Here is a 19,572-nt window from a genome sequence, read left to right as displayed (position 1 = left end):
AGAGTTAATAGGTTTCCTCCTGAGAATGAGACTTTGAGAAACAAACTGCCTGATCACAAAGTGCTGTATCTATGCATATTAGAGGCCTAAGAAGAATATACTGTGAAGTGGATGAAGTGGCAGCAACAACTTTTAGAGGCTTATGTAGCAAAATTTATTCAAGAAATTGGCTGCAGTTAAACTCAGAGCACCAAGAGCCACCATACACAGACAGATCTACAACACACACTATAACTGTAGCACTTTCTGAGTTAAAGCCACTCCTGAATCAGAGACCATAAAAGATGCATCTTACCTGCACTAAGGTAAGATTCAGCTAAGAATGTTCCACAGTGGTCTAAAGTCTGCTTTTCAGATGAAAGTCAAAACACATTTCATATCAAGGTCCAGAGTCCAGAGAAAGACTGGAGGCGGACACCTGCTCCAAGGTCAAGTGTGAAGTTTGTTCAAATGAGGAGCCACATCATCTGCTGGTGTTGCTTCACTGGACTTCATTAAGTCAGTACTTCATTCTTTCTTCTACTAACTTACAGCGATTTTTATCTCATTTTCCAGCAGAACTTGATACCGGTGCACAGTGCCAACAGTACTGATACCTGCTTTAATGAGCACTGTGCTAGATAGGCCAGAAAACAGGCCCACATAGAGAAACTATAGGCTGTTATAAAAACAGACAGCAGATTCAACAATGCAGATGAGCTGAAGATGATAGCAAAGCAGCATGAGTTACCTGAACACCACAGCCAAACCACAGGCTCACCTCCTCCATGCACCTCTGCATGGATGCTGTAACTCATGCATAGTTCTGACCAAAGACTGACTGCATGCACTGCACAGCACATCAACACACTTTTCAGAAGACCCTCATTTTAAATTAAACACATTTGAATGATCTGCTGTAATATTTAACTTTTCTGACAAAATTTTGGATTTTCTTTAAGCGTAAGTCATAATCAGCAACAACATAAACACTTTAGACATATCACTCTATATAATGAACCTGTGTAATATGAGTTTGACTTCAGAATTCCAAAAAATATTTTTAATAATATTCTAATTTATTCACATGCACCTTTATTAACATATAAAAGTTGTACGGAAGAGAATAAATCTTTCCAACAAGATAGTAAAAGCTGTCTCTCTTTATTTCTGAAAAAAAGAAAAATACCCAAAGTCTGTGTAATTAGTGTGTGCAGATCCAAACCTTCCCAGAGTCCACTGCCATTGGTCCCCTGGCGCTTCAGAACAGGACAGGCCTATAATCAATTAGCTGTTCTCCCCACATGAGACTGTCAATTAGCTGCTCTGTGATTGGATATGACTTCTCTACTGGCAGGGCAAGCTGCCCTGTTCCACAGCAAATTACATCAGCTACAAGCACTAACTTAATGAAACAAGACACTGATTTTAGGCACAATATGTTGTCTTTGAAAAAGCCACACTAACTTGTGGATTCTCTTCTCCAGAGAACCCTTTTTCTGTCATCTCTATTAGCACTTTTACAAGAGAAGCTAGATAATTACTTCAGCTTTTATGGGTGTAAATGAAAAATGAAACTCCATATTGAGAATGTTTCAACATAGTCAATAATCTCCAGGTTCATTCTCACCTGTTAGTCATTTGATGTTCTGAAAGCAACAGTGAGTAATGTTGCTTTAGTAGATTCACTGGAATCTATTAGCTGACAAAAACAACAGGTAATAAGGGAAAACATCTTGGAACAAGGTTTGCAATTCAATAATTTGTTCATATTTGGAATGTTTTTCAATCATTACCTAAATATGGGCTTTTCTGCATTTAATATAAACAAGTTTTCAAATTTTCTTGCTGGAACCAACAAGTAATGAAGAAATACAATCAGTGAGTGACAATAACAAATTAAATTCACATTTATATTAGAATCTTGGTTGTCGCTCCTCTGGAGTCTACCTGGCAGCTTACTGCAGGAATATATGTTCTGGTAAAACGTTGAGGCTTTTGTAGCTCCACAGCAGTCTTGATTTCAGCAGATGAACCCTGTAAACACACATAAAGATAATGTTGAATTGTATTTCACTTGTGTCCTTCAAGCTGTTTTAGTGAATTCTTCATAAAAACAACTTTGGAAATTTTTCACAGTGTGTTGAAGATGCTCAGGAGGGCTTCCTACACTTTGCTTCCTCCACTGGCATTCACTCCACAGCAGAAAAACAGAAGCTCACTGTACAGTAATACTTCCATTGACAAGTTGTGGAGGGCTTCCTGACAATCTGACTACTCCTGAGTTAATGTGAGTTATTCCTGTAAGCACCAGTCACTGTCATCAGGACAGAGTTCAAAATGCTCTGAGTCATTTAGAAAGTCCTGTGTCTATCAGGTCAAGTCAAGTTTATTTGAATTGCACATTTTCAGCAATAAGGCGTTTCAAAGTGCTTTACATCATAGAAACATTATACAGTCACCAAATATGAAACAAGCAGTAAATATAAGATTTTGTCAAGTGCCAGTATCAAAATCATCAACATTATATATGTGGATCAGTGTTCCAGCTACTGTGAATCAAAAACAACTATAAACAGGTGGATGTTTAGATTTAAATGAACTCAGTGTTTCAACTGTTTTGCAGTTTTCAGGAAGTTTCTTCCAGATTTGTGGTGCATAGAAGCTGAATGCTACTTCTCCATGTTTGGACCAGAACCAGAAGACCTAAGAGGTCTGGAAGGATGATAAAACAGATCTTTAATGTATTGTGGTGCTGAGTTGGTAAGTGATTTATGAACAAACAGCAGTATTTTAAAGTCTATTCTCTGAGTTAAGCGGAGCCAGTGGAGGGACTGGAGAACTGATGCTGGTTTTAATGAGAACACAAGAATATCAAAAATATGACTTAATTTACTGTTACAAACATTTCAGCACCGATGCTTAATATAATCAAAAATGGCAGAGCTTATTTAATTTTATTACAAAGTGTAATAAAATTACACTAAGATTATCTATATAAATAATCTTTTATATAGATTAATTACACACAGACTTCATTTTGAAAACCTGTTAATTATGGTCCTTTTCCACTTTACAGTTAATGGATTCAAATATAGAATCAACGAATTAAAAAATATTTATAAATAACAATTTTCGCTTAATGAAAAGTTTGTTTGATTAATGCTTAAAGGTCGTCATTTTCAAAAGGTTCTTTTAATCTGACGAACGAGACTCATCAGGATGTATATTCTAATTCATTGGCTATATGAATAAACAGATTATTCAACTGGTCAGGTTCAGCTGTCTGCAATTTGATTATGTCTATTTGTTTACTTACTGCTCACACATTGCAGGATTCTCTGCCATCCCAGTTCTCCCAGTCTGCCCAGTTTCTGTGGAGTTATGCTTCCATTTCAACCTCAAGTCTAAATCCAGAAGCAGATCTTCTGCATGTGGTCTTTTGTTTTTGATTGATTTGACGCCCACATAATGCTAACTTTCTCCATCCCATCGCCTGACTGAAATGGTCTTTTTGTGCCACTTGACTTTCTCTCTCACACACAGCTGCATTTGTCTTGCAAATCCATCCCCGCTGCGCTGCGTTCAGGCGAGGAAAAGGGAGCAGTTGGATATCAGTGAAGTTCAAGCCAGGGAACAAGCGGAGAGGCTGCTCCAGAGCGCAGGCCTTTGTCGATATCAGAACGGAGAGCTGGTGAAAAATGATGCATGCTTTTACACCTCTGAATCCTGGCAACTGACAGCGCAGGCGATGGGGGTGGAGGTTGTGAGGTGCAGGGGGCAAACAAAAGCCCCCCCGGTCTGAACGGGTTGAGAGTCCGCTTGCGCGCGACGGGAATCAGCATAGCAGAATGTGGGAGATGGATGGGGAAGCACACGTCCAAACGGCCGTGACTTCAATTTGCATATTAGCAATTCATCACTTTTTTGTTGAGTTATTCGGGGATTTACAGAGTCAGAGACAGAAATTCAATCATTTGTCAAAATGTGGAAGATTTTTCTAAGAACATTCAAATCCTCACAGTCAGATATAAGTTCCCCCTGCAGATAAATGGCTTCCCTTCTGAATTTTCTCCTTTCTGAAATCTGTCCAGTCTGCTTCATTCCGCTTTCAAATGAGCCTCTTATGTGAAAAGACTGTAATATTTTATGATGGGGCACGCAAAAGCTGTGCACAATGCCTCCCATATCCAGCCTGCTTTCAGCCGAAACAAAGATCATAGCGAGACGTCTTTCTGCCTAATTCATTGAAAGGCTCATCCCCGTCCTCCGGCGCAGAGGTCAGCCCGGCGTGTTCAGTCCACCAGGAGGGTTTTCAGAGGCCAGAGCCGGCCAACTGGCTCCGTCACACACAACCACACCACACATGGACGTCTGCATGCTGGAACTGCTGAAACGCAACGATATCAGCCTAAAATGCACCCGAGAAATAAGCATTAATATAATAAGCTGAAATATGAAAGAGCGGAAAACAGCCAGAAGTCGGGTAAATAATTCCCAGAATGCTTTGACAGCGGAGCCTCTGCTGCTCTGTCAGAACTGGACGCGCCACTACTTACTTCTAAATTCCGGAAATCTCTTCCAGACACGCGAGAGCCTGTTGAAACAAAAAGAAATCGGAAGAGGCCTGAAAGTTTTACGCATGAACACGCAGAAGTCAGAACCACCGGGAAATGCGGACGCCAAGCTGTTATATTAGACCTGCAGGTGGCATCCTTAGTTCAGAATGATTTTCTGAAAACGGGAGGGACAGAAAATATGAGACATTCAATGAAAGTGTGACCCGATTATTATACCTTTGATAAAACATGACTGAGAACAAAGAGAGGCGGGAGCCACAGTTTATCACCCTGAACCATCTATGTAACAAGACAAACGAGTCCTCGTCGCTTTATGCCTCAGTTCTGGTCGGTGCGTTCAGCCGCTGATCATCCACGTTTAGTTTGCCAAATGTTTCATTCTGTTCAGCCAGGAAAGTTGATCTCGTCAGGACTAACACAAATTAAACCATCATCTAAACGCACATTACTCGGTTCCTTTATTAGCCACTTGATGTTCCCCTGAAGGGAACATCAAGACCACATGCACAGACAGATCCCTCCACAGAAGGGATCTGTCTGTGCGCCCCGGTACCACATGTTGCCTTTGGTGCATTAAGCTGGATTATTCAACAAGTTCAATTTCCCATAAAGAACGAAAGTTAGGATCTCAAGGGTTCTGCGAGGACAAAAGACCGGCGCCTTAGCACCATATGCTTAATGGCTACAGCCGTTCAGTCTTTATTAAAGGCTAAAAGTGGTCCTTTAAAAGTTGGAAAGGCTCCTTTATTTGAGTTAGATGGAGCACTTGCGCACAAAACCAGGAGCGCGCATTGCCAATGACTCGCCCCCTTCCCTTTTCCTTTCAGAGTGTGAAGCGGCCACCGTCACTGGCCGTTTCACTTCAACATAAGCTTTTCATCTCCACGCTTTGTTCTCTGTGAAAGTAATGCTGCGAATCAAAGAGATTACAATATTTTCTATCAACTTGGAGACCCTGGACAAGAGCCCTCGAGCTTTGGCAAAAATCAGTGCTGCTTATTCATCTTGTCACTCTGCACCTGTGGTCCTGCATTCAAATGATACAAACCTGTCCCTATTAACATTAATTATTCCCAAACAACACAAAGGCTGAAACAGAGCAGGTTGAAGTCTGTTTATGGCTCCTAAATGTTTTATTCCTCTGAAGATGTGCCTGTTGCTTTTCTCTTCGCCTCTCCCATAACCGAGAGCCCGTCTCCTTTTCAGTCTTGAGTAGCCCTGCTCGGATTGTACAATCGCAGCATCTGCTTAATCTACCGGATGAAAATATGACACAAAACAGAGCTAATAAAGGATTTGTTACATGCTGGTAATGAGTGATCAACGCAGGATACAATGGCGCACGGTGCTGAGAGCCATATGTTTCTGGAGGCACCCAGGATAGTTTACACTCTTGTGAAGAAAGCACCAGGTGATGACAAGAAAATTGCCAAATCCACCTCCTTTCTGTCCTGAAAAAAATAGAAGACATAAATTAAACTGGCTTATCGCGGCGCAGCTCAAAGAACTCGCTGTTAATTGGCTGCGGGACACAAAGCAAACGCAGGGATACGTTTGGCTTGGCTGGGCCGCGAAAGCGCTGCGCTTTCACTCCACTGTACCACAAATGAAAATGTGTTTTTTGTTATTGCAAAACGTCATGCTTTACAGCGGCCATATTGTATCGTGGACAAAGGCTAATGGAACTTTAAAGACGCGGAACACGGTGCCAAATCCATCTGGAATACACTACAAGGGCCACTCTTTGCTTGCTTTTAGGCAGCTGCTGTCCAGGGACCCGGACGCAAGGAAATGAAAAGAGACAAAGTTTCTCTACCAGGTGCTTTCCCAGAGATACAGGCCTGCAGCAGGATGAGGGGGACGCCCATAAAGATTTTTAAGGCCGGACAGCGACGGGTGAGCCACCCAAAGCGCAGTGAGAGTGGCGGACAGCTCTGATCAGGTGTGATTTTGGTCAGCTTTAATGCCAGGCTGTAGATGAAGAGTTTTGAGGTAAGCCCCCTCCCAAACCCAAAGACCCTGCCACAGTCGCGAGATGATCTGGAAATCAAGCTGATTTGTGTCTCTTGTTCTGCGCACCCCCCCCCCCCCCCCCATCCCCGCGTGCGCCAACATGCAGCCGTAAAGCGGATTTAACAAAATTAGTGCAGATGAGGAGTTTAACTTTGCTCTCCTGGAAGCGTGAAGAAAGCAGAGGAGCTTCGTAGAGTTTCTTTCATCTCCCCAGTGATGGGCAGTAAACATAACAATCATTGTCCTTTGAAAAGCAGTGAGAAGCCAAGTTCACGTTTTGTTTCCTGGTGCGTAAACTCCGGTTTCCCACAGCGCCGCTTCAACCAGGCCAAGTTCATCTGAAACAGACGGAACAAGTAAAAAGAAAAAAAAAAGTCAAACGAGCCGGGGAGAGCGGGGGCGGACAGAAAAACGGCGGAACAAGAGGAAAATCTGCGCAATCTACTGCGTTATGTTAGAAAACAAAATAAAACTTTGCTTTCACTGGAAATTATTATTATTAATTTATTATTATTATTATTATTATTATTATTGTTGTTGTTGTTGTTGTTGTTGTCGTCTTTGCAGATCTTGGAGCTGAATGCCGCAGTCTGCTTTGCGCTGAATCAGCGGCCTTCCTTTCAGCTCTGTTCCGGGCTTTTCTCTGTTTCTCTGCACACTTGGCGCGGCGCATAAAGCCTGGGCCAGAGCGGCTCTGAGGGGAATAAAACCTGCCACGTAGTAAAATGCTGCTGTTCTTAGAAGACTTGCCAAGCCCGTAACAGGCAGAGCGACATGATAGCCGGGGCTGTTTCAGCTTCTCCCTTCCACTTGACTGCAGCCGGACCAAAGGATGAGGAGGCGCTCTGAAAAGCATGAAACTGTCCAAAGGAGGAAAGGTGCGAACAGCAACAATGCAGCCACAGTTTGAAACCTCTCACAGTACCACAGCGTCAAGAAAGGGTCAAGCTGAAATGACTCACTAACATGTGACTTTGTAATGGCCCCTAGTGGGATTACGAGCTCCTGCAAGGCGCGGCGGTGAAGACAGGGAACACAGAGCAGAAGAGGCACAGAGAGACGTCAGATAAAGGTGTCACCAGGTAAAAAAAAGAAAAAAAAAATAATTCCAGGAATTACATCTGATTTCGAATCCAAACGCACCTGAAACCACCGGAGGCTGCGCTCCCTCTCCGCCTTCAGCTGCTCTGCAGTTCTGCAGCGAAGCGTCGTTGTGCTTGTGCTGGACGCTCAGAGCCGTTTGCTTCATTTATGCCGCAGTGAGTCGATGCAGCGGGGGCGGCTGTGGGCGGCCATGGGCAGGAGGACACTGCTACCACTGGAAAATATGTCCCGGCAGCACCTGGCAGCACAGAGCCGCATTCAGCGGATCCCCACCGCGCTGCTGCGCCTCTGCGCTCTAAACACCTTCAGCTGTTGGGGCTTTGGGCCGCCTGCTCATTAGCCCTTCATTTGCATATTTCTGTCATAGACATATTTACCAATTTGACCTTTCTGCCTGCATCCTGTTTTCCATCTTCAGCCACAGTTCAACTCCATAAAGCCCAACAAGCTGCGCATGAATGTTTAATCCAACAGTCATCCATGCATGTGGGCTGGAGGAGCTGCTCATTTTAAAAATAACATAAATAAGTTCAGTTTGACTTCATTTTGTTTATTTGAAAACGTTCACACTTTTTCAAGACCTCTAAAAATAATAAGAGCGTTATAAAACAAAAGTTGAAAAACTGGAGAGAAGTCTGTGGGAAAATTGGCAAAAAACATTTACAAAAACAAATTTGCTTTCCAAGTCCAAACATTGTCCTGATAAGTTTGAGTTTTTATTGAAAAACATGCAGAAGACGAACATTTGGATATTTCACAGTCAAAAATATAACAGATCGTTTAATAAGTGCTCAAATCGGTTTACACCAAAACAAAACATGTTTCCTCTCACTGCATTTAATTTAAAATATATATTATCATCTGTAAGAAAAAATATAATAAATACACGATTGCCAGCTGGGAAATTACAAATAACATAATTATCAACATGATAAAGGTATGTAACACTGATTCCGGTTGGGAAGCCGTACAGTGCGCTGGTTGCGATTTCAGTGCTAGTTCGACATTTACATAATGGCTTCATGGCTCCTGGAGGCCCATCAGGAGGTTCCGGGGGGTCTCATCAGGCCACCAGGCCGAAAGGAGGCTCATTTTCAATGTCCGTCAGGGCCGTATGGTGTTGTTTCCGGGGGTCCTCCGGGGTCCACACCTTGGCGGTACGGATGATGTTCTGCTCCCGGAGCTGCTTCTCATCGAACCAGGACAGCGAGTGGCCGGCCAGCGGGGGCAGGCCGTAGTCTGGGTCACTGGGAGAAGGAGACCCTGAGGGAGAGAGAGGAAACATCAGCGGACTGGTTCATCTGGATTCTCAATCAAAAAAACCATACAACTGACGGTGCAGAAATATAAGCAGACTCACTTGTTCCTCTATGGCAGATGATGACCTTCTTTGGCTGTGCGTGTGTCTCACTATTCGAGTTTCTGATTGGCAGATCAGACTGCACGAGCTCAGCTAGGAAGTTGATGTAGCCGATGGCCAGGCGCAGCGTGTCCACCTTGGAGAGCCGCTTCTCGTAGGGCAGGGTGGGGATATGGGAGCGCAACCCTTCGAAGGCGTCGTTGATGGACTGCATCCTTCTGCGCTCCCGGACGTTCGCCGCCTGCCGCAGTTGCTGCATCTCCATCTCCGAGCGCAGCCGCCTGCGGCGCTTCAGCAGCGGCCCGACGTGGCGGCCGGTCTGCGGGGACAGGTCGGGGGTGCAAGAAAACGTGGAGGAGGAGGAAGAGAATGACAGGCTGCCGAGGTCATAGTCCCCATCGTGGGGCGCCGCTCTGCCGCAGCCGTCTTTGCTGTAATAGTCCTGGAGGTGAGAGCTGAGGAAGTCCACATCTTCATCTAGAAAGTCCTCGGTGTCCAGGTGGCCGTCCCTGGAGGACTGGTCCGTGAAGAAATCGTCATCGTCGAAATAAGGAGGGGAGGAGAGAGAGTCGAGCGCAGAGAAGGGGTCCAGAACAGCGTCCATGTTGGGCTCCTGCTGCTGCGGGAACAATGGCGTCTTTTCCTCCTCCACCAACCTGTTGATCTGGGCTGAACGATCGCTGTTCAAAGTTTTACTTGACGATCGGCCACGCGAGGATTCTTTATAGCAACATCCCTAGTCGCGTGCCGCTTGCTGAGAGGGCCAGCCAATCACAGCTTGGTCCGTGAGGCGCACCTCGAGATCATTTCCATAAGCCACGCCCCTTCTACCTCATCTCCCCTCCACCCCCACACACTCACAGTCTCCTACTTTCAGGACAAGTGGCAGAGCAGCGGAGCTCTCGAACAAAACTCACTAACTAATCCGACTAAAGAGCCGCTCCTTCCGGGCTGAGCAGCTCCTTCCTGCAGGCCGCTGCAGCTCGAGTCTTCAGCTTTCATTTGATCAAGGAAGGTTCCTGAAGCCTCTCAGTCTCAGCTCCTTTAATGAGACATTTTTAATGGCCTTTCGGCTTCTTACTGTGTTTTCATATTAATAAGAGCTGCGTTTGAATAAAGCCACATAAAAACATCGTATAGATCAGGGGTGTCCAAAGTGGGTCCTGGAGGGCCGGCATCCTGCATGTTTTAGTCTCTCCCTGGTTTAACGCACCTGGATCAAATGATGGCTCGTTAGAGGCCTAAGAAGAACATTGACCTGCTGAAAAGGTTGTTGGTACCAGGGAGAGAACTAAAACGTGCAGGATGCCGGCCCTCCAGGACCCACTTTGGACACCCCTGGCATATAGGCTCCACATAAACGCAATTATTATTATTATTATTATTATTTATTTTCTGTTTATTCTATTTTACTTTAAATTTATTTTAAAGTATATATTTCATATATGTGCGCTGCGATCGTGTGACGCCGAAGTCAAATTCCTTGTTTTTGCATTCTTAATAAACCAATAAACGTAATTTTGTTTTCATAATATTAACAACAGTAATAATAATAATAATAATAATAATAATAATAATAATAATAATAATAATTAGACGGTAGGATTCGGAGGATAAATTGTTAAATTTTCCTAATTAAATTTTTGTGTTGCTTTAAATTTGAGCCTGCAAAAACAATAACAAAAAACAAACAAACACACAAACAAGCAAAAAAAACCAAAACAAAAACCAGTCCATTAATAATGATTTTGGCTTTAACACAAACGAAAAACTAATAAATAAAGTAAATATTATTTTTGAAGATATTAATAAAAATGTTAATAAACATAGCATGCGATGTAAATCATCTTAACAATGACAAAAAGAAGCTACATCATGTTAGAGAAAGCAAAAGCTCGTTCTCGCCCTGTTTGAATTCTCCTAACTAAAAATATTCATCAATATTTGCAAATAGGTGTTGAGAAAAACTCAGATTTGAATCGAGCCCTGCTTCCTTATGTAACCTGTCACACGCGTCAACATGACGTTTAACAGCAAAGCAGTCAGTGTTAGAAGAGCTCTCAGCCTCGCCATTTATTTAGTGGTAAGTGTTATAAATACACACACCAGTGGAGTGGTCGATGCGCCACTTGTGCTAGACAGAGCTGGTTTGATCAAAAGAACTGGTTGACAAATAATGGCTCAGTGGAGGGCTCCATGGCGCGCGCTCTATTGATACCTCACGCGACAAATCAAAGAACCCCACAGTAGAGGCCTAGCGAAAAAAACCCAGCCCCCTGATCTGTGAGCACACATCTAATAAGGCCATCAATGAAAGGACTCACTTTGTCCTGCAAACAGAATGGAAGGTTTGCAGAGACAAGCTGCGTGTGCGCGCAGCCTGCGTGTCTCCATAGGTCGAGGAAAGGGAAGCTGCAACACGGGCCGTGGCCGTGGGAAGAAGACCATTTGCGCTCTTTTGCCAGTCAATGCAACATGTCGTAGAATAAATGTGCTCTGCGTGGCTGTCCACATGATGAAGCTGTTGTAGTTGGGCAGCACGTCTGTCGGGAGGGTTCTGCTCCACCCTGACTGATACAGCTTCCTTCATCAACTGAGTGAAACTCTGAGATCTGTTCTGTTGACATCAAGCCGCTCAAATGAGCGGACACGCAGGGTGGCCTCGTATTTTGCTCCAGACTCTCTGCAGATGTTACCCAGCAGCTGGATCAGGTTGATAGATTTGAGTAATTGTTTCCCCCCTCTGTTCTTATTGGTGGCGTTCTGTAAATAATTGTAACAATAATTCTAGAAAGAAAGCTTTTGTGTATTTCTCCTTCATCTGAAAGCACGTTTTTGTTCCTGCCCTGCGCTTTCGCCTCAGACCCAATGATAATTCGAACCGTGCCGGTTTTTAACGCACCGTGACAGCGCGCTCTGCGGAGCTTCTTTCACGTACTGTTGTCGAGAAGGAGGCGACCTGCATGAGCGAACAAGTGTTTTGGTTCCCATGCAGCCTCCCGCTCTACAGAACGCAGCCGGCTGGACTCCCCCAGATCTCCAGATCAGACTGACACCCCCACTAACAGAAAACAGATTGAACAGAAGGCAAAAAACTGGGATGGCGCTAAATTAGAGTAACATGAAGAGGAATTATAGCCTTGGAATATTAAAAGAACCTTACAAGAAAAAAAAATCAGATAAAAACCAACCAAATCATATACAGCTCTGGAAAAAATTAAGAGATCACTTATAATGATCAGTTTCTCTGATTTTATCTTTTATAGATCCATGTTTGAGTAAAATAAACATTGCTCTTTTATTTTATGAACTATTGACAACATGTCTCCGAAATTCCAAGCAAATATTTTGTATTTATTTGCAGAAAATGAGAAATGGTCAAAATAACGAAAAACATTCAGTGTTTTCAGAACTCAAGAAATGCAAGCAAGTTCATATTATTTAGAAACAGAAACCGTGTTTGTTTCTAAACACTGCTGAACTCTAAAGCAGAGTTAAACAGAGTTAGTTTAACTCTGTTTCTAAGTTTAACTCAGGAAGTGTTCAGAAATCAATATTTGGTGGAATAACGATGAGATTCACTGATCTCTTCATTCTTTCCAGAGCTGTATATTAGTGTAAAAGCTAACTTTGCTGGTTCACACACATGTACCCCCCACGCACCCCCCCCCATATATATATATATCTATATATACACTGCTCAAAAAAATAAAGGGAACACTTAAACAGGTGTTAACACTTAAAGTGTTCCCTTTATTTTTTTGAGCAGTATATATATATATATATATATATATATACACCCCCCATATATATATATATGGGCGTGCGTGGGGGGTGCGCACCCCCCTAATTTTATCTATCTATCTATCTATCTATCTATCTATCTATCTATCTATCTATCTATCTATACTGTATATATGTATGCATTCATCATTTACATCTTTCTTGAACAAAGTAACTGTAAACTGCTGGTTGGTGTCACTTCTTGTGTGATTATTTGGTTTTTCTGTCAGATGCTAGAAAAGGAAATCCAAAAAGTAAACTCCTGCACACAAATGTGTGGAATTAGAAGTTAATCCTTCCTCAGAGGGATTCAGTGGTAATCCATGTAATCTGTTGCTGCAGGGGATTATCCATCTGGATGACTAGAACAAATTAAAAGGATTTACTAAGCAGTAAATTAACATCTTCAGGCACTACAGACTTTACTTTGTTGGCAGTAGTTTGGATAAGTAGTTGTACAGTTTTATCCATCAAGTCTTTAAAGTAATTTGTTGGAAATTTGACTAAAGATCTTTGGATGTAGTTTCAGAAATCTGAAATAATATCTGAATTTGGATAATTTTCTGTAAACAGTCTAAAGAAGAATTGTATGATAGAAATATGAGAACTACTCTATTACAGCATTTTATTGTAAACACATTTTACAGTAAATTACCAGCAGGGTTGCCAGGATTTTACCATAGTAAATGCAGCCGCACTGTATGAGGCATTATGGTTTAATATTTCAGCAATCATCACTTTATCAGTTCAGAGCTGTGAACTGTTTACCTTGGCAAGACTGTCTGAGTCACTGGGTCCAGGATGAAGACAGGGCCAACAGATATCATACAGACGTGGTGCAGCGCTCAGGAGACTAGAACTTTAACTAAGTGGTGTCATAATTTTTGATTGAAAATTCAGAAGTCCTTAAACCGTTGTTTTCTGTCGACTGCGGTCTGGTTGCAGAGAGGGTCTCTGCAACCAGACAAATAATACAATTTACCAATTCAGGGCAGATTTAGAAAAAAAGATCAGATAAAAATAAATAAAATTATGGCTGACTATGAAAACTTGTTCAACGATTTTGTATGATAAGACTTATATGATGAACATACGCTTAAATATTGTGGAGGTTGAGACAATTCAGCAGAGACCCATCAACATGACAAGCAAATAAAAATGTAGGAAAAAGCAATAAATTGTACATAAAAAAATCTGCAACTTGTTCAAAGGAGCAGGAAACCTTTTTTTGATGTGCACAAATAACGATTTGAAGATTGAACAAGTAGTTTTGAGACTTTCAATTCTGTTCTGAGAAATGCATCAAAGCAACTGAGAAAAACTGTAAAATTTAAAAAATATTTAAGTTAGATTTAGGGTAAGGGTTAGTATCCTTCCCCGCCTTAAGCTTACTGCCTCTTTGGTTGCTACAATATATTGCAACCAGCAGGGCCTAACATGTATGACAAATGTATGACTGGCATAAAATTGCATATAACCCAAAATGCATCATTTAAAAAAATAATATAAATGATGGTGGTGTCAGCAGGAGGAGTTCACGCTGCAGTGGGTGGATTGCCAGTTCAGCTCACTCTGTCTGTGTAGGCCGGACACTTGACCGTCCTCGCCTGCTGGTGGTCAGAAGAGCCGATTCTCACTTCTGTCAGACTGACTCAGTAAACTGTGTCTACAATCCAGTAGCTTGTCATCATCAGTGTGTGAATGTGCCCTTTGAGATTTCAATTGGATATAGAAAGGGCACTGTAAATAAAATTACTAGAAACAAATAAAATTATATTAAACAAAAATATCATACCAGCATTTTATGCTCTGTAAAAATAATGTTTAAAGTCTGGTTCACGGTTTTACAGTAGATATAAACATAAGCAAAATATGTTTGCTTATGTTTGCTTATGGCCAGTTAATGCTGTTAATTTTAGGGCAATTAACTGCTTGCAGCCTTGCAGTGTTTTTCTCTGAATTTTACAATTTCTAAGATTTTCCCAATAAATTTCAGTGTTTTCAACATTTTCTACCAGTAAAAATTACATGAAATGTATGTTTCATGAGTTATGGTTGTTCCATGCATTTTCTACGGTAATATGTTTCGGACGTCTCAGTCTGTAAATATCCTCTTCACTGACAACCACCCTCTTATTTAAACATTGCCCTGGAAGTTGTTTTATCTGGTGTGTAACAAATATTTCTGATTTCATCCATTCCAAGATTGATTTAAAATTTAATTCATTTTCTGAATGAATTTCTGCTGAACAAAGTCTTTTTATGTTAGTCAGATTGTTACAGTGCAGCTCTTTTGTTTAATGGCAATGAAGTTAGAAGTGGGCAAAACTGATGATAAACAGTATTTGAAGTACAAATCATACAAAATCAGATGTATGTTTTGTCTGGATTAATAAGTAACTGCAGCAGCACAAACTGAAAAGTTTTTCAGGTGATGTTGGGTATGGTCTACAGATTACAGATTAGATGTCATCTCTTTAGAGACAGTTTGTTTTATCTGTTGCACAACTTTCATGAAGGTGAGCCCACCCACTCTCAGCTTCCAATAACCTGACTCTCTTTCTCATACACTTTGATATTCAAAGTTGGCTTTTGTAATGATCTGTGTGCTATGCATATTTTATTATTTTACTGTATTTCCCAATAGTTTACGGTATAAGTCAGTGGTGAAATTGAGCATATGGTTTTTATATTTTATGAATGTTGGTAGAAAGATAAACAGCAAAAGATTCTGTTATTTATTTATGTAAAATAATGTACATAATTTTGTTATTTCTGAGCAAGACAGTATTACTTCAAAAACATTTTGTGGAGTGAACTACTTTTTACATGCAGCTAAGATATTTAGCATTCAGGATGACGTGACAGTTAGCTGTTTAAAACAATTTTATGTTCATGATCCTTGAAACCTGTTATTGGTTTATGCAGGATTATGGTGAATATATATGATAAAAACCTGTCTGATCTGATTGTAAATTACTTGTGGAATTGTGAAAACTGCACAATAGATGTTTACTTTTTCAGCTTTTAGTTCAAGTCTATAATTTTTACATGAAATAAAAACAGATTTTTATGAAAACTGTTCTAACAATGCAAACATGAATGTTGAAAATGATTGAAGAAATGCACTAAGATGACTGAGAAAAAATATATTGATAATTATGTTATTTTTCATGTTGAAAGATAACATAATTGATTGTTTTTGCAATGCATGCAATCAACTTCACTGATTGTACTCTCAGTAATGGCAGCGACATGTTTCTAGAGGTGGGGTGGGGGTGGGCTTGATGGTTTCGGATTCACTATTCTGTTGTCAAAAAACAAACATGCCCTCTAATGAGTGTTACCCTCAACCCCCTTTCCTTTCTCCTACAGATGATCAACACTGCAGAAGTCTGTTCTAATCCTCAGAAGTCCGTGGGTGAGCTTGCAGGACAGGGGAGCATTTCTCCCTCCTCAGTTTCTGGCTCTAATTGATTTTGGCGTTAATCTGCAGCTTCTGGACCGATGGCTAATATCTGACGGCCCGGAAGAGTTCAATCCTCTGCCTCAGGGCAGTTGTTGTATAAAAAGATAATTAAAGAAGATTAAGATAGGCTGTGTTATTATTTACCACAAGACAGAGAGAGGAAGGAGATGAAGATCAATACATAGTGACAAAGACAGAAAGTTTTTCAGTGTCACTGGGCGTCTCAACCAGACTAGTGGAAGAAGATTTTGGAATGGAAACCACATCACTGAACTTGTGGGATAAAAGAGAATTTTGGCGAAACATCTTATTATAGGGCTTCCAATTATTGCTCTGTTTCCAGAAACATTATTCATATGTAGAAGACATAGAAAGAAGGAAATAGATAAAATATCCCAGGAGAAAGATTGAAAATGTATCAGATGAATTCAAATGTTATTTAGGATATGCATAAAATGTATGCACACCCTTGGATCTTCACTTAAATTGAAATCATGGCTGCCAATTCAAGACCTGTCTTAGTTGTTGTGTCCTTGGGTAAGACACTTCACCCACAGAGGGCCTAACAGGTGGTGTCAGTGCATAGCAACCGTGCCCCAGGGCAACTGTGGCTATCCAGTATTATCCAGTAGCTTGCCACCATCAGTGTGTGAATACATGCGTGAAAGTGTGAATGGCTGAATGTAGTGTGAAGAGCTTTGGAGTCCTCTGGATTTGATAAAGCGCTATACAAGCCATTTACCATTTATCTTGCTGGAAAATGAATCTGTTTCCAACTCATTGATGTCTGTCAGATTGAATTAGGTTATTAAGTTCATATTTAAAAATGGGACAATACATATTAATGAACATGTACGTGTAAATACATGAGATTATAGCCAGGTGGTTAATTTCCCTCCCTAGTTAAATTGGCAGGCTGATGTTAAGGCACCATAATATTAAAAGGGATAAAAAACACAAATTATGGAATAAAGAATATACAAAATAACCATTAAGATCCTTATATCTCCTCAATGTTGACATTTCTGGCTTTCCAAGAGCTAGTCTTGTCCTCCATGACAGGGCACTATCTCTCTGCCATCATGTTGCCCACTATCCTGTCTTTCCTAGACTTGATGCTGTGAGGCTTCCACACAGCATGATGCTTCCACCACCATACTTTTTTGAGTACACGGTGCCTCTCTGCTGACCTGTAGTGTCTGATATTTATCAACACATATTGTGTAGTCACACGCATGGGTTTGGGGAAATTCCTGTTGTGGTTATGTATGAGCTCCTCCTTAATGCTGCTACTGGAGAATTGTTGCAGGTCACTCAGATTGGGAGTATAGGCAGCTCTTGGCAGATTTCAACCAGTGCCATACATCTTCCATTTCTCAATGATGGGTGTTACAGAACAAATAGGAAGCAGCCTCACTTTCAGGCAACTTTCTTTGAGTTGCTTTATGTTGTGTCTGTATCAGGACACAACAGACTGGACCTCCCAGACACATGGGCTTTATACAAAAATAACTTAGCACGTGTCATCTAGAAACAGGTAAAATTAATTTTACTAACGGGACCCATGAGCTGAACTGAAGAGGTCAGAATCTTTACAGAGGGTGCACATTTATACAATCATTTCCTGTACCACAAATATTTTTTATTAATTAATATTAATTCAAGCACATTATTAGTAATAATTAATATTATTAAAATATTGACAAGTATGGGAAATTATTGTAATTATTTTACCAGGATTTCACTTCCAAAAGCACGAATTAGAGAAAAGTTCCAAAGGGATAAAAACCCATTGAGCACTGTGGCATCGCACTGCTGCCACCTTATGGTTCAAAGTGGAAAAAACATCTTTTTGTTGGATCTCACAATTGGTGAGGCAGAAAACATCTTTAAAAAGATAGTGGATTTTTTTCCCCGAAATTAGTAACTAATCAGATATTTTCATGATTGATAAATACTAACTAACCACAGGTTTAAGGACTGGGAGCCATACCAAACGTGTACAAAAACAGTCTCAGTGTGAAATTACCAGGATTGTTAAATGATACAAATGTATATATTGCATATATATGTAAACTCTGTTTTGAACTGAAATCACATTTCCAGCAATCTTTTCAACCGTAAAACCCAGTTCTTTGCTCTTCTGACCCTTCATTCAGCAGTAGCGTGGTGCAGTAAAAACAAAATCCTCTCAGCTCATTGTTAGGAGAACTCACTTGTTTGACCTTTATTGACCTTAATTAATTTCTTCTTTTTTTCCCCTACAAGGGGTCTTTTGTGGGCTCTAGTGTCTCTTATATGAAAGTAGGCTGACAGGAAAGGGGGGAAGACATGCAGCAAATGCCGCGGGTCCGGGAATCAAACCCGTGACGGCCGCGTCGAGGACTCAAGGCCTCCAAACGTGGGTCGCGCTATCCCCTACGCCACCACAGCACGCCCGACCGTAATTAATTTCAGATGCTTTAGAGTTATTAAAAGGTTGATGCAAATTCATATCAAACCCATACAGAAATGTAAAGTACAACTGTATCTTCAGTCCAACAGAACAATGTTGCATCACTGTAGTATAAAAACTGTGGAATGTTGGATCAGGTTTCTCTCCAGCTTAAACTGAAAAATCACTAATTAAATCTACAGCACAGATATGGAAGACAATAAACATATAGTACATCATAACAATATTAACACACAAAGCTAGATTTACTGAAAGACAGAAGTAGAGTGAAATCCACACAGTAGAAACCCAAGATTATCTGAAAAGTACAATGCTAGATTATCATGATCTGTGTTTTTCTGTGTATTTATTTCAAGTTTCTGTGTCCTTGAGTCTCTTCTTTGTCCTGTCTCCCCTCGATTACTCCCAGGTGTGTCTCGTTCCCTGATTACCTCCTGTGTATTTAGTGTCACCTGTGTGTCTGTGTCTTTGTCGGGTCCTCGTCTCATTTGGCTGTTAGGCCGTCGTCTCGTCCGTTTGTTAACGGTTGCTACCGGCGTCAAGCCCTGGCTTCCGCTCGGCTGTGCTGCCCGTTGTTTTGGACCATGTTGGACTGTGTTGTTCTGGACATTCATTATTAAAAATCGTTTATTGATCGCATCCTGGGTCTACAGCGTTCTACCTCACCACCTCTACACCGCACCTTATGACATAGATATGATTCACAATGATATTAGAACCCATATTAATATGATTAAAACACTTGACTGCAGCGTCATAGTCACAAGAATGCAGCCAGAGAATTAGCTTGACTTTTGTTTTATCTTTGTTGTTTTTTAAGGGTGAAAAA

The 19,572-nt window shown here is 41.2% G+C and overlaps 1 protein-coding gene and 1 long non-coding RNA gene across 2 annotated transcripts; both read right to left on the bottom strand.

Annotated features, from left to right (window-relative positions):
• Nucleotides 1–1,124: 1,124 nt before the first annotated feature.
• LOC114146007 (uncharacterized) lies at nt 1,125–7,918 on the bottom strand. Its single transcript, XR_003595821.1, has 2 exons — nt 7,716–7,918; nt 1,125–2,016 (listed from the first exon to the last, which is right to left on the bottom strand). It is a non-coding gene; the product is annotated as an uncharacterized LOC114146007 (long non-coding RNA).
• Nucleotides 7,919–8,241: 323 nt separating this feature from the next.
• On the bottom strand, nt 8,242–9,842 carry ptf1a (pancreas associated transcription factor 1a). Its single transcript, XM_028019830.1, has 2 exons — nt 9,037–9,842; nt 8,242–8,939 (listed from the first exon to the last, which is right to left on the bottom strand). Exons 1-2 carry the CDS (start codon nt 9,638–9,640, stop codon nt 8,740–8,742), a joined length of 804 nt encoding a protein of 267 aa, XP_027875631.1. The 5' UTR covers nt 9,641–9,842; the 3' UTR covers nt 8,242–8,739.
• Between the last annotated feature and the right edge of the window lie 9,730 nt (nt 9,843–19,572).

Source organism: Xiphophorus couchianus, chromosome 6, assembly GCF_001444195.1.
Source record: "Xiphophorus couchianus chromosome 6, X_couchianus-1.0, whole genome shotgun sequence".
Taxonomy (NCBI): Eukaryota; Metazoa; Chordata; class Actinopteri; order Cyprinodontiformes; family Poeciliidae; genus Xiphophorus; species Xiphophorus couchianus.
This window is presented reverse-complemented; position numbering and strand designations above follow the sequence as displayed.

What these genes read in the sequence shown, in the direction of transcription:
- ptf1a (XM_028019830.1), bottom strand. Translation starts at nt 9,640, where the DNA reads ATGGACGCTGTTCTGGACCCCTTCTCTGCGCTCGACTCTCTCTCCTCC. An exon ending in CATCTGCCATAGAGGAACAA is followed by an intron (nt 8,940 to 9,036) that starts GTGAGTCTGCTT and finishes TCTCTCCCTCAG; the next exon opens with GGTCTCCTTCTCCCAGTGAC.